The 13527-nt window shown below is 38.4% G+C and overlaps 2 protein-coding genes across 3 annotated transcripts; both read right to left on the bottom strand.

Annotated features, from left to right (window-relative positions):
- Window positions 1-353: 353 nt before the first annotated feature.
- rabif (RAB interacting factor) lies at window positions 354-3169 on the bottom strand. 2 transcript variants are annotated; one of them, XM_041032968.1, is made up of 3 exons: window positions 3066-3169; window positions 2500-2651; window positions 354-1678 (listed from the first exon to the last, which is right to left on the bottom strand). In XM_041032968.1, exons 2-3 carry the CDS (start codon window positions 2641-2643, stop codon window positions 1430-1432), a joined length of 393 nt encoding a protein of 130 aa, XP_040888902.1. In that variant the 5' UTR covers window positions 2644-2651; window positions 3066-3169; the 3' UTR covers window positions 354-1429. The 2 variants fall into 2 exon arrangements, with proteins under 2 accessions (XP_040888902.1, XP_040888901.1); XM_041032967.1 differs by lacking the exon at window positions 3066-3169 and having other exon boundaries at window positions 2500-2785.
- Window positions 3170-4392: 1223 nt separating this feature from the next.
- On the bottom strand, window positions 4393-12939 carry adipor1a (adiponectin receptor 1a). The gene is made up of 8 exons (XM_041034451.1): window positions 12855-12939; window positions 10825-11038; window positions 10632-10745; window positions 9403-9574; window positions 9047-9233; window positions 7264-7451; window positions 6777-6970; window positions 4393-6232 (listed from the first exon to the last, which is right to left on the bottom strand). Exons 2-8 carry the CDS (start codon window positions 10969-10971, stop codon window positions 6104-6106), a joined length of 1131 nt encoding a protein of 376 aa, XP_040890385.1. The 5' UTR covers window positions 10972-11038; window positions 12855-12939; the 3' UTR covers window positions 4393-6103.
- Window positions 12940-13527: the final 588 nt, after the last annotated feature.

A 13527-nucleotide genomic window follows, 5' to 3' on the forward strand; every position in this document is an offset into this window, starting at 1 on the left:
GTGTATTCAGGGGACTAGCATCTCTGCCAATGGGTGGCGGCTGGCAGAGCCTTTGACTGACAAGTGACCAGCACACACAAAATAACAATGGATCACATCATGTAGAAAATTTGCCAAAAAATTATGAATTTATGGAGGCTGTATAAGGTTAGTTCACCAAATAACAAACAGTGAGGTCTGTGGATTAGCCAGAGTAAGCAGGACATTGTCTCTGGAGAGGGACGTGTCTGTTGTTTTTGTCAGTGTAATTCTGACAGCTTCATGAACACCACAAACAAAATTATGTAAAAAAAAATTATATTGCATTATTTGCAACCATAAACTATCTGCATGGCAACAAACAACCAGAGATATGTTTTTGTTTTGATAATCTGGGTAAACCAAACCCTTTAGCCTGTTTTGTTTTGATTAAAAGCCATCTGCATTTTTATTACTGTGGTCTGTTCACTGTTGTCCCTGACACATTTCAAGATTCATGGGTTAACTTTGAGCAAGTACAAATTTGGTGAATAAAATAACACAGCTAACATCATCTCTGGATTACCTAGCAGGAGTGTATTGCACACAGCCAAGGATTTAAGAGCCACAACAGCCCTCAGTGCACTGACATTAATTTTCCTGCACATCTGAGAAGAAGACTACTCTTGACTGTTGAACACTGAGCAGGATTTGCTTTGGTTACTTGAGAGACCATGCATATGCTATGATAGCAATTTGATAACTTAAAATATTTAACAAACTAGTATAGTTACAGGGTAAATATGTAAGTTCAATATGTAATCCATTCCCTGTGTCCTCTGAGCAAACACACACAAACAAGGACCTGATATGGGATTCAGCAAGTGACTAATCCCAGAATTTAATAATCTAATGTTTCAGAGTAATCAATTAACCCATGAAATGTAAAAAAAAAGTGAAATCAGAGGTTCCTAATACATGTTTCCTGATGAGTCATTTTTTATGTTGGGCATTCAGCCCAAAATCCAAAAAGTAACACACCCTCATTATCTGAGCAAGTGAGCAGAGCATAATCAAGCAAAAGTTTTTACTTTTGAATACAGATTCCACACATAATACAGATATCTCAATCTTATTAATCTGACTGGGAGCATATTTTTTTCGTGGCTTGGAAACACTGAGATGAAGAAACTAACATCATATTACCCAGGAAACATCTGGAGGATAACATTCGACAGCTTCCCCCCAAAAATGTTTATTAGTACAGAATGGTCTCACTGTTAAACTGTGAATGGTAGAGACACAGCACTGTTATCATGAATAATTCAGTGCACATAACAACAAGATCCGCATGTACAGAATGTATCAAGTGTGTGTGATGGATTAGGTTGGCTGGGTAAATCCATGAAAAGATGCATAGCCTGCCAGCACATTTTTTTTAAAGTTCTGTGGGATCACATATGCATTTACACTATGCATGATTCACCCTTTCCATAGCGATGTAGAAACTTTTCTTATCATCCAAACAGTGCCAGCCGATTGGTCCAATCTCACAATCTGCGCAGATGAGATACTTAATTCTCCCCACGTTGTTAGTGAAGCCCACATTCTCAAAAGTGAACATGTCGTCCACTAACCAGTGGGCAGTCAGAGTGTCCCCGTCCACTGAGCCGTCTGTGGTGCTGAGGCCGCTCTTTTTCCGCATGGAGGGTAGGAACAGCTGGTGGGAGAAAACACAGTCTCTGATAACATAACAACTCTTGGCAGAGATCAAAATCAGTTGTGCAATAAAAGGACAAAAAAAAAAAAATCAAAGCACATCACTGCTTTTCTTAGAAACCTCCAATGGCTACCTGTTGTTTTGAGAATGCAGTTTAAGATCTTCCTGCTGGTATACAGAGCTCTAAATTACCTTGCTCTGCAGTTCATATCAGCTGTTCTCTCAGGTCACAAAGCACCAGTCTGCTTCATGGTCCTACAAAGTCCACTTAGATGGAGTGTAACATTTATACACCTAAATACCTGAACAGTCTTCCTGTTGTTTGAGACTGACACTGAAAATCTGACCATTTAAAAGCAGGATTTTTGTTACCTTTAACATTCTGCTCAAGACTGACTGCTTTGGCATTGTTTCTCTTGTACATATGTATGTACGTGTATCCAACATGTATATAACTCTTTGCATTTATGTAAATGCATGTGAGTATGTATCGAGGCATATGTACCTGTTTTGCATTCTTGCTAATTGTCTTATTCAGTGGTACAGAAATTTCAGTGGACATATAAAGTAGTATAAAAGGGAAAAGTAAAATACAAGCACTTCTAATTTGTACTTGAGTAAATACTTTTAGTTGCACCACACCACTGGTTCAGTGATCCTGTGAAACACTTTGGACTCCTTTTGGACGAGATGGTGATAAACAAAAGCAATTCAGACACATAAATACCAAAAACTCAGTATTACCCAGAACTTAAAGACAACTATATGTGTTGGCCCACCGTTATGAGCTCAGTACCTTATGCTTATGTCTCAGATCATACCTCTTTTTCTGCAAACACAGCCATCCCCGGGCACAGCACCTTGGATCCGCAGCGCTGACACAGCACAGTCTTGCTGTTCTTTCCGTCTTCAGAAACCAGGTCGGACCGGTCCGTGCTTTCTTTGGACTCTTGACTGTTGTCCATCACGAACCCTGACAAACAGCAAAAGTACTTAGATGTTGATGCACAAAAGGCTTGCGAGAGGATGTCTTTAACCAGCCCTACCGGACTTATCCGGGGAACAGTAATTCACTTGCTATCAGCTCATGGGGCGCACGGACTGAGTGGACCGGAATTAACGAACCTCCGCAACCTTTGTAGTGCGGAAGTAAACTTAGAAATGTTCACTTAACGTTTAGCCTTAGTTTAATTTAGTTTTATTAACTTACTTTATTAATTTAGTCTATTAGCCTGATACAGTCACTGTAAATATAAGCCCCGCCCCTTGTGTTTATGCTAACGTGAATGCTAAAACTGGATTCTACTGCTATACTACAAATAGCTATACGATATTTATATACATAAACATGTGTTACACGCATATGAAAAAGTCAAATAAGACGTACCTAAAGGTTGGAGTAAAAACAAGCGCTATAAATGACAACAAAATCGTAAGACAGACAGGTTTGCTAAAGCTAAGGTAGCATAGTAGCTGGTCTTGAAGTGTACCAGCCACTAAATGCTCTCGGTCAGAAACACATGGTTGTAACCTTGGTTCCTCTCGGAAATACTAGGTGTACATTTTTTTTTATCAATATTTATGTTCATTCAACAGTCTGTCAGAAGGCGTTTAGAAACGAAATATGATACAACAGTGTCTTAGCTGGATTTTTAGAGACCTTTCCTTTTAGTCTTTAGTGAAATAATAAAGGAGTTTTCCAATACATTTTACAGGATGACCGGAGAAGACAAAATCTGTTTAAGAAGTGGTGGCACAACACTTTCAAAGTAGCAATACCTCAATGTAAAAATTAATTACAAGAATAAGTCAAGATGAAAGTAATTCAAAATAAAAAAATTTAATTTCATTCCTGTTGGGTAGTGTAATCTAGTCTACAGTCTACTGTCTCTTTTATGTGTAAAACCTTTATCTCTAAAGTAATAAGTAACTGTAGCTGTCAAATAAGTGTAGTAAAAAGAACACTGTTTCCCTGAAAAAGGAAAATGAAATGCATTTTTTGCAATGCATAATCCAGATAGAAGGGACAAAAGTAAATAATTGGAAAAACTGGGTATGTGATGCTGTGGAGCATCACATTCATCACATTTAGTGAGCTGAGGTCATGAGTCATTTGATATTTCGTAGAATTCATTATTGCACAAAGCCCCAATATTCAGAGGGCTGAGATGGAGATTGAACACACCTTAACAAAGTTTTTTTAAAAAATGCTAGATCACTGTGATTCTTAGGAGACACATTAACACTGAGTGCTTCTAATTGCATCTGATTTATACTCATGATAGTCTGGCATTTTGATACAGTTATGTAGTATTTTCAAATGATCATCATCAGCTGTGAATACATCCTACACATCTTTTCTGCCACTGATCTCCAGCCAGCAGCTGATACTAGTAGATGACTGGGAAATGGTGAAGCGCTGTTGTTTAGCTGGGTTTTATGAGCTCAAATCATAAAAACAGTTGATCCCTAGAGTTCAATAAAACTGTTTTAAAGATAGAACACTAATGGTATTTTGACATTATGGACAAGTGATGAGCAGTAGATGAGGAATCCTGTTGTCTTCACAGCTGCTTGCTGCTGATGTGACATTTTCAAATGTCAAGGTCTTACATTTCTAAGAAACCTGCTCACTCTGCTGAGTGTACATTGCGCTCACCAGCTGCTTGTGTTGTCCAAATCTTTGAATATTCATTGGAGACAGCTGGACATCATGTTTGTACATGTGGAAAAAAATTTATTACAATAATTTTCCAAGATTACCATTAATAAATATTTATGTTTACATTTCAGTGAAATGTATGATTTATCACTTTCTACACAGGACATTACACAAAGTCAAGAATACACACGGTTTTAGTCTTTGTAATAAAGCTTGAATAAGTTGATCTAGAAAAAGGAGTCTTAAACAGCAGTTGATACAACCTATCAATGGAGTTGTAAGTTCAATAATGATTCGATTGTATATATATGGCAAGGAAAACAAGAAAAGTCAACATCTGGAAATCCTTGAAGCTCCCTTGACTGTTAAGATAGGCCGTTTCATTTAAAAACATTTCCGTTGGCCTAAGGCACAGGAATACTAAAAGTTTATATCACCCATACATAACACATTTTAAACCCCATATGGTGATTTAAAGTTTAGAATTTTATAGTATACACTAAGGTGCATTTGATATTTACACCTCTCATTGCATCTGAAGTCTAGCACAAAAGAAAGATCTCTAGCTGACAAAAACACAAGTTAACTGATCCAGATCTGTACATTGTGCGTAGCCCAGGAACTATAACTCTAGAAATCAATTAATAGTGTGTTGTCTGACTGAAAAATGATGGCAGGTGAGTTCTTTTCAATTCAGCATTTTAAGCTTCTTAGTCTAACCTGAACTGAGCTAATATGTTTATCCACAAACTTTTTCAGCTTTTCTTTGCTATTAAACAATTTGTAAATAATTTATTTGGGACTTTTGTCAATTAAAATAATGCACCAATGCAAAGGAACTTCTACAAATTTCAGTAGAAAATTCAAAGAAACTAAGAAATATCCAACTCATTGATTCATTTTGGTCAAAAATCTGATTACAGTCGTCCCTAGAGTTACTCAGACCATCTGCAGATTATATTTATGAGATTCAAGATATATCTTCCTTTTATAATATTTTATTGTTTTTTTAAATGGGATTTTAGAGTACTGACTGGGCTTTCAGAGTACAGGTCATGTTTTATTGCAGAGCAGGCATGGGTGGATTTGTGGTGGTCCTACAGGTTTTAATGGAAAGTTGCACATCAGTATCACCACATAACATTTGGCCACACCCATACACATTATATGTGTATACTTTCATCCATTTCACAAATGTGTGTGCAAGCCTTCACGTGCCTAAATGGTCCTGGACTGCTCTACAAGATAAACCTGGCTGACAGTACATTCGTCCTCTAACCTGCATGGAAACTGGGAGGGAGAAAGGGAATGGTTTATAGCAAGTGCTTTCTGCTACAGCACAAATAATGCTCTCTGTGCCCTGCAATGGTAACAGACTATGAAGATGTTGGGCAACTAGTTGAGCTTCTAAGTGACCATCACTTACAGGGATATATGATTTTAAGTCCCATTTTGATCTTACTTGAAAACGTAGACTTTAAGCTTCATAATTACTGAAGAAGTGGTGCCTGTTGGAAGATTCCCTCTATCGTCCATTGGCTAGTTAATGCTACTTTATTGGAGCAAAAAGGAGCCAAAGCAGAAAGACCACCAAAACCCAAACAGGATGCTAGAAAATCATAAGTACAGAAGGAGCAATAAGTGACTATATTGAATTCCAGCAGCATTTTAAGTGTCTTGGTGTGTGTGTGTGTGTGTGTATGTGTTTGTGTGTTGTTTGTGGGGCTATAAAGAAAAGTATGACTAAGTCACAGTCAGGGCTCTCAGAGTAGAGAGTCGTCTGTGCATCCTCCCTCGAGGCCGTAGCGAAACTCTTGCAGGTTGGAAACGCCGTAGAAATGGATGAATGCTGCTGCCACGACCAGAACATGAAAAATCTGATGAGAATGGAACTAGAGAGAGGGAAAGAAATATGTGTGCATGAGTAAGATTCATTACCACACACCTGCTAATTCACAAAAAAAAAACAAAAAAAAAAAAATTCAGTTACTAGTCACAGGGATTAACACTCAGCCTGTGAAAACAGTTTGTGGAGTTTGAAATATGGTGTTTATGAGGCAGGTTAGCAATACACACTGTTGGTTTATACTATGGTAAGTGCAGGATCTGCTGTTTTGGAGGGTGATTCACCATTAGGTGACTAATGGTGCATTTTGACCTTTCTTTTTTTAATATATTTAATAAGTCTCCCAACTTTAAGGAGGTAAAGTTCTATATTCCTGGAGTACACCTTTAAGTTACAGATTCATACTTTTTGGGCTAATACGTTGAGCTGCCAAATCATTTTTGATCCCTAAGGAAGCAGTCACATATTGCTGGAAGTCTCTAAATTAAATTCTTTACTCTGGGGGAAAAACACCTTTTATCCTCAACGATTTGTACAACGAACCACCTGCCTATATGAAGTTCTGTTACGTAAACACATGAAATATTTACCCATATGTCACACTTTCCAGGGAAATAGCGTTCAGGGATCCTAGCTGCATACAGACCAGCGCCAGTGATATACATGGCGCCCATCAGGTAGAACCAACCCATCTGGCCGACTGTGGTGGCCTTAACAAAACCCTCCTCGATGGTGAAGTGCATGGTGGGAACAATGCCGCTTAGTCCTAAACCCATGAACACACCTAGGAGAAGCATGGATTTGAGTTACTTGGTCTCCTTTAGAAAAAAAAATCTACATTTCGAAATATAACAAGACAAACAACAGATAACTATTTTAAAACAAAGCCCAACAGTCATTCATAACCACAACATGTTCTCAGTGTTTCCTCTGCAGGATCATCACCACTGCTCAGAAAAGCAGCGATGACAGATGTGTGATAAGATTAAAATTACAAACCAAAGCAAAAAGCTGCAGGAAATTAAAGACGAAAACAACACATCTAAAAAGTGCTTATTATCTTCAACTGGTGAGCACCTGCTCTTGTAGGTCTGTGACGAGGTGTAGAGAAGCGGTCCCACTGGGCCACTATGATGGCGGCTATGCCGAGGACACATACAATGGTGAGGTAGATAAGTCGAGGCTGAGGGGAACAATAGAATGAGTAGTACAGCCAGGGCACGAAGGAGCCCATGATCAGGAGGGCAATGCCCGAGTAGTCAAGTCTGAGGAAAGAGTGGAGAGAACAAAGAGACAACAGCTAGTTGGAAGATCTGCAGGATCAAAAAAAAATTTTTCATTGTTTTTATCTTATGTAAATGTCACGTAAATTGCTTCTTCATGTAAATTTCCATGTCTATCTCAATTTTGTACTCACTGCTCATGTAGGGCATACTGTACCATATACAGTTATCATGAGTCATTAAATATTTCTGAGGTTGTAGTTTGTTCAATGATAAATGCAGTGGCATGAGGTGACAAACCAAAAGTCAAGTCAGCCACGCAGCTGTTTACTATACTGACAACAACAATGGACCAGGCTAAGACATTCCTTCTCATGACAGCATTTGTAGCAAATCTCTCTTAAATTCAGTACCTGTCCTGTCTCATGATTTTTGTCCTGCCTGTTGTCCCTGTGCTTATTATCTTATCCTGCATCTTTCTGCACTCTGCGTGGACATCTTCAGCTTTCAGCACTGCTGAACAGGTATTAGGATTATTTCTTTGAACTGACAGTTAACATATCAAATGTTCAGTATAGAGGAAAAATATCTAAAATATTTAACACTGACTGACAATGACACAACAGCAACAGCAGGCAGACAACCTTGCTTCCAGAGACAATAGCCTAGTGCAGCCACAAGAGGGCAGTAAATTATAAGATGAATGTAAACAGGTAATATCAGCTCCTTTATGGGACAGGATGCTGCTCTGAGATGTAAAGAGAGATATTGCCTCCACTTCAGTATCGCTCTAACTGACATCTTTTTTTAGTTCTAACTGGTCAAGCACTGCATGACTTGTTTGTCTTTGGCGGTATGCCACAGGATAAATAATAATTCAGCCAAAATTAACTTTAGGACACTCAGTAAACCCGTTTACCCTGCAGCTTTAACCACAGATCAGTATAAAGCTCTTTACAATGCTACATATTCATCCATACGTGAACATAAATGGCAGAGCTGCAATGCAAAGTGCTGGCAGGCTCAGAAGGGGAAGTTCAGGGTTTAGTTTCTTATTGAAGGCCTTTTGACACACTGACAGGAGGAACCAGGGGTCAAATGTGGTGAACGACTCTCTACTCAAGCCTGAATTTTCTTCTTTTAATGTACTTTGTCCTTTGATTATTGCACCTACTACATGTTGGTGTCAAAAACATTTTGTACAGAAATTAAAAAGCTTGACTCTGAGCTTGAGGAAAATGTCACATCACCTGATGAAACCTGTGTGGGTGAGAAACTGTAACAGTGAGGGTAAAAAAAAGAGCGAGAAAGAAAGCATCTCATTTAACAGTAACAATACTGTACATTCTTGAAATAAATTAAATTCACTAAGACAGATTGTCGTAACATCATGTTAATTTTGGCTGAACTATGAAACATTTTGCCCTGACCATGATGGTGGGTTTATCCCTCATTGACTGCACTGAACTGTAGGTGGCAAGCTGGAACTGCATGTCCACTATGATGATGCATATGGATGACTAAAATTAAAAACGCACCTACTACAAGAGTGGTGAGTCTAAAATAGGTCGAGTCTAAAAAGACTTTGACAGTTACAAATTATTCCTTTAAGACAGTGGGACAGTGCGAGGCCTTACTTGGAGAAGGTGCGGGATACTTTCTCAGAGTGGCAGTAGACGGTATGAAAAAGCCAGGAGAAGCTGAGGCAGAGCACGGCTCCCAGGAAGAACATCCCAAACACCACTTTCTCTTGCAGCGGGGCCATAAAATACATGTTGGGCCGCAGCATGGTTAACGTGCCCAGACAAAGGAATAAGATCAGCCCTGAGGGACAAAACAGACCAGTTTTACTGACAGTTGACAAGAGAAGGGACCAGAACCAGTTTTCCAGATAAAATATGTTACTGAACCAACATGTCTGGTTGTAAACATGCTGCTAAAAATCTATGCTCAGAAATGTAAGAATGTTATGTAAATGTTCTTTAATACTCACCTAACAGGTGAGTCCATATGTTTCCTGTTTCAGTGTGAATTCTGAAGATGCTTCCAAAACAGGCCCTGAAGGAGGGCATAGGGGGGCGATGTCCATGCAAGAGGTAATCGTTGTCTTTTAGCCACTCTGGCAGGACATGAAAAGGGATGACCCTCCAGCGCCCCTCCCAAACCTGAAAAGTAAGACTAGCTTTTACTCACATATGCCGAAAATCACAATTACTGTAAATCTAAAAAGGTTAACCACTGTAAATTGTTACAGAGAAAAGTAAAAAACCAACACAAATTGTATTTTGTGTTATGGGAAGTTGTAAAGGTTCCAAAATATTTATTTGCTAAGTGTGCTTTGCTCTGAGAAGACCAGCCAAAGGTTTTGAACACATTTTACAGTATGTTAGTGTTTAAAGTAGAATCACAACCAGTTATCACTTAGTTTTAAGTACCCCAAGGTTTGAAAATATAAGAAATACACGTCATGGATGAAAGACTTTTCTGAGATTACTTAATTCATTGGAAAAAAAATTGGCTCTTGATCACTCTAAATTGTGACCTGTAGCATACAAAATAATTCATATTGTCTTGTAGTTGATGCTGGCATTGTCTTTGTCTTACCCATACAGTAAGTTAGCCAGGCCTCTTTTAAATTTCTAGATGTAAACAACATCTAAGTTTTTTTTTTTTTTTTTTACAATATTTCCGTTGGGAAATCTTTCATTTCTCAGATTTCTGACACTTTATTACAGTTATAGGTTAACTCTTTTTGTCAGCTATGCATAAGCTTATATTTGTCTCCCATGGTGACTGGTGGGCGTCTTATATAACACACAAATCCTGTCCCTGACTTGGAATATAAAAACACGGCAAACTCACATATGACTCACTCAAACTACACAGCAGTGACAGGTTAATCCCTGATTGTTGCAACTTATCCACATGTGCAACTGTATGTCCATTAACCTTGCTGCTAAACCACAGGACTGTACACCTCTACGCCTACAAGCTGAGCGGTGTTGAGTTTCAGCTCATTTAACGGGGCCTCTGCAATATTTAAGCTGGTTCAGCTTAAGGATGTGGGCCAGGTTGTGTAATGTCATAGGTCAATGTCTATTAATAATATTTCTATAGTAAATAGTCAAGTTATTATAGAAACCTATGCTCACCTTTTCAGTGTCATTGTTATGGTATAAACCTTTGACTGGAATCGTAAAACAGTTGAAAAGACACCGGTACCTTGTGTACAAACTCCTCCATCTTCTCCATGGCGTGGTGAGCCTGAAGTGGTAAAGTCAGGACCTCTCCCACCTCATCATCCTCCTCTTCCTCATCAGCAAGCATCGCAGCTCCCTTCAAAGAGACCACAAGAGAATACTGAAGCCACTGAGCGGAAACAGCTTTTCTCTGGCATTTTCTGAAACAGTCCTACCTCTGGATGGACGCCTTTAGATGCTGCCTGTCGCCCCCCTCCCTCCTCCAGAAGTGGGCCCAGCTCCATTAGCTCAACTTCTGGGACATGGCAGTCCTCAGAGATCCGGCAGTCTGCATCACTTGCAGACCCGTTTCGGCCTGACATAGGGAGACTGCCTGATGACCCACTCACACTCTGTATTCTGCTTCAGATGGTATACTTCAATTTCCTCCTGAGCAACCAGAATCACAATCAACTTTACTGATCAAGTATGTTGAGACATTCAAGGAATATGAGTTGTCAGTTTCTCTCAAAATACTCAACACTGTCGAAAACAAGTTTACAGACGGATACAAGAATAGACACAGAGCTACATTACATACAGGCAAGAGGTGGAATACAAACAGGATGTGTATGCAGGTCAGACTGTTAGTGTCTTTTGTATTGTGTGTGCAAAAGTGCAAAGCAACACAATAAAATAAACAGGAATAAATATTGTATAAAGAACAGTAGAAGAAAAGCAGACATGCATGATATATTGCTGGCCAATACATTATTGCTAGTAAATAAAATTTATTTATGTTATTGTTCCAATAATGAAATTATATTATTATCTGTTATTGTAATAATCGTGTATTGTGGAGCCTTTTAACAATTGCTGTGATCCAGGGATGTGACATGAAATCACATCCCAATAAGTGAACCCCTGAGTATTTTAAAGGTTGGTTCTTCTAAAGTTATATTAATGTTTTTTAGTTATAATAACAGGATATGGTGTATGAGGTCTAAATGTTGCTTTTGCTAATGGGAAAAGGAAACATGTCAATCTATCATTATTGTGCAAAACACCTGAGTGATATTATTGGTTACTGATCTGGTACTTGCCACAACAAACAGGTAATTATCAGTTATCCTTATCAGCTTGATATGTAAAGGTGATTTTATGTGTATATATTGTTGGATGTATAATAATTAGCATTTTAAAGTGATTAACAGATTTGCCATCAAATTATTACTTAACCTTTATCAATACCACTTTCTAATCACGCACCATTTGTTTTACATTTGTTTTATAAGGTGTAACAAATGGTTTCATTAATGGTTGGCTATAATGGCTATAAATGTCATCAATAAGGATTTATACAATAACCCATCAAGTCTGTAGTAACTAATGTCAATCAGCTGCTTATAAATAGATTTTGGTCCAGATGTCCTCCAATCCTTTACCCAAAGGTGAGTGATCAAACATTCCAATGGAGAGGTCTCCCAAATGAGTTACAGAGATAAAAATCTACTAAAGTTTTATGCTGGAGAAGGATTTTCCACAACCTGGCAACCCAAAAGTTGTTGTTATTAAAGGCTTATAACTGATCTGAAAAGCATTAGTTAATGACTACATCTTATAATCCTGTGACAGAGTGGTACTCATTGATCTAACCCTGATTTAAAATGGCTGGTGAATGTATCTGGGTCTCATCAGAAATCACGCTCACATCAAAAGAACAAAGAAGCGGCTGAACTTACTTAGGTCTGAGTCACCGGTCTAAAATATCGGCCGACACTTACAGTCGGACAATACTGACTGAAACAAGACCAGATGCGAACATATGATCCAGAACTGAGGCTGACAACCCAAACAAACCCTTTAACCAAGTTACTGTTTCGCAAAACCTGCCAGGCGGATGTTGATTAGCAGCTTCACACGAAACATGGGAGTCCAAAATGTAAACAACCGCAAGATACTGACGATTTAACGTAAATCCATAGTCTCTATACGATCTGGCACACTTCATAGCAAGGAGCTGAATTAACATTTCAAGAGCACCGATACATTTATAAGTCAGCCGGCCACGTATTGCTTACATATCGGAGTGCTAACGTTACCTCTTAGCTAGCGCTGAGCAGCCGAGCAGGCGACGCTGTTCTGTGGTTTTAAACCTGAATTAACACAAAAGTCTGAACGGCGACACCAACCTCCAAAATGTTAGCTACACAGCCTAATGTACTGACATCTGCCATGGTCATTTGTTTAAAAGAACACGAATTACCTGACAAGGTAGCCTTCAAACCAAGAAGGTGAATTATTTATCTATATGCGAAACACAATCCTTTCCGGAAGTTGAGATCTCTTCCGTAAACCTAATCCCTGTTCTTTTCAAAATAAAAGTACTTATTCACGTGTGGAAAACCCAACATTTTTATACTGTTTACTTAGAAAAGCCTTAATTTGTTTACATTTACTTCTTGAACATCAAAAATGATTTAAACTGAATAACTTAATCTTAAATGTGAAATGTTAATCATTTCAAAATTACAGTAGTCCTAACAGACATGTAGCCCATTACAAGCATTGTTGTTCAGCTTTTTTTTTAAAGCAGCTCTTACTTATCAAACCTGTCTGAAATGCACTGTGGAAATACCACACATGCCAGAAATACTGCATGTTACCGTTTTAATACAGTGAGTAACCTGGAGAAATAATTCACAGTGAGTCACAAAAAAAGTTGAAGAGGCTGGTGCATTGCACAACGCAGCTCTACATACCAGAGTACGAGATAAAATATGTGGTTGCATGAAAGTCTCCATTCTCTCAGTCTGTCATGACAGATGGCTGCCTACTCTGATTAAAAAACAAAACAAAACAAACAAAAAACAAACAAAAAACACTTTGCCATTTTTCTAAAGCAGGTCCATACCCTTTGTACATCTTACATACAAAAT

The sequence above is a fragment of the Toxotes jaculatrix genome, chromosome 3 (assembly GCF_017976425.1).
Source record: "Toxotes jaculatrix isolate fToxJac2 chromosome 3, fToxJac2.pri, whole genome shotgun sequence".
In the NCBI taxonomy this organism is placed as follows: domain Eukaryota; kingdom Metazoa; phylum Chordata; class Actinopteri; family Toxotidae; genus Toxotes; species Toxotes jaculatrix.

Coding starts and splice junctions, on each gene's coding strand:
- rabif (XM_041032968.1), bottom strand. CDS start 2,643: ATGGACAACAGTCAAGAGTCCAAAGAAAGCACGGACCGGTCCGACCTG. Junction 1,679..2,499: donor CTGTGTTTGCAGAAAAAGAG/GTATGATCTGAG, acceptor TTCTCCCACCAG/CTGTTCCTACCCTCCATGCG.
- adipor1a (XM_041034451.1), bottom strand. CDS start 10,971: ATGTCAGGCCGAAACGGGTCTGCAAGTGATGCAGACTGCCGGATCTCT. Junction 10,746..10,824: donor CTAAAGGCGTCCATCCAGAG/GTAGGACTGTTT, acceptor GTCTCTTTGAAG/GGAGCTGCGATGCTTGCTGA. Junction 6,971..7,263: donor TCACAGACCTACAAGAGCAG/GTGCTCACCAGT, acceptor TGCTTCTCCTAG/GTGTGTTCATGGGTTTAGGA.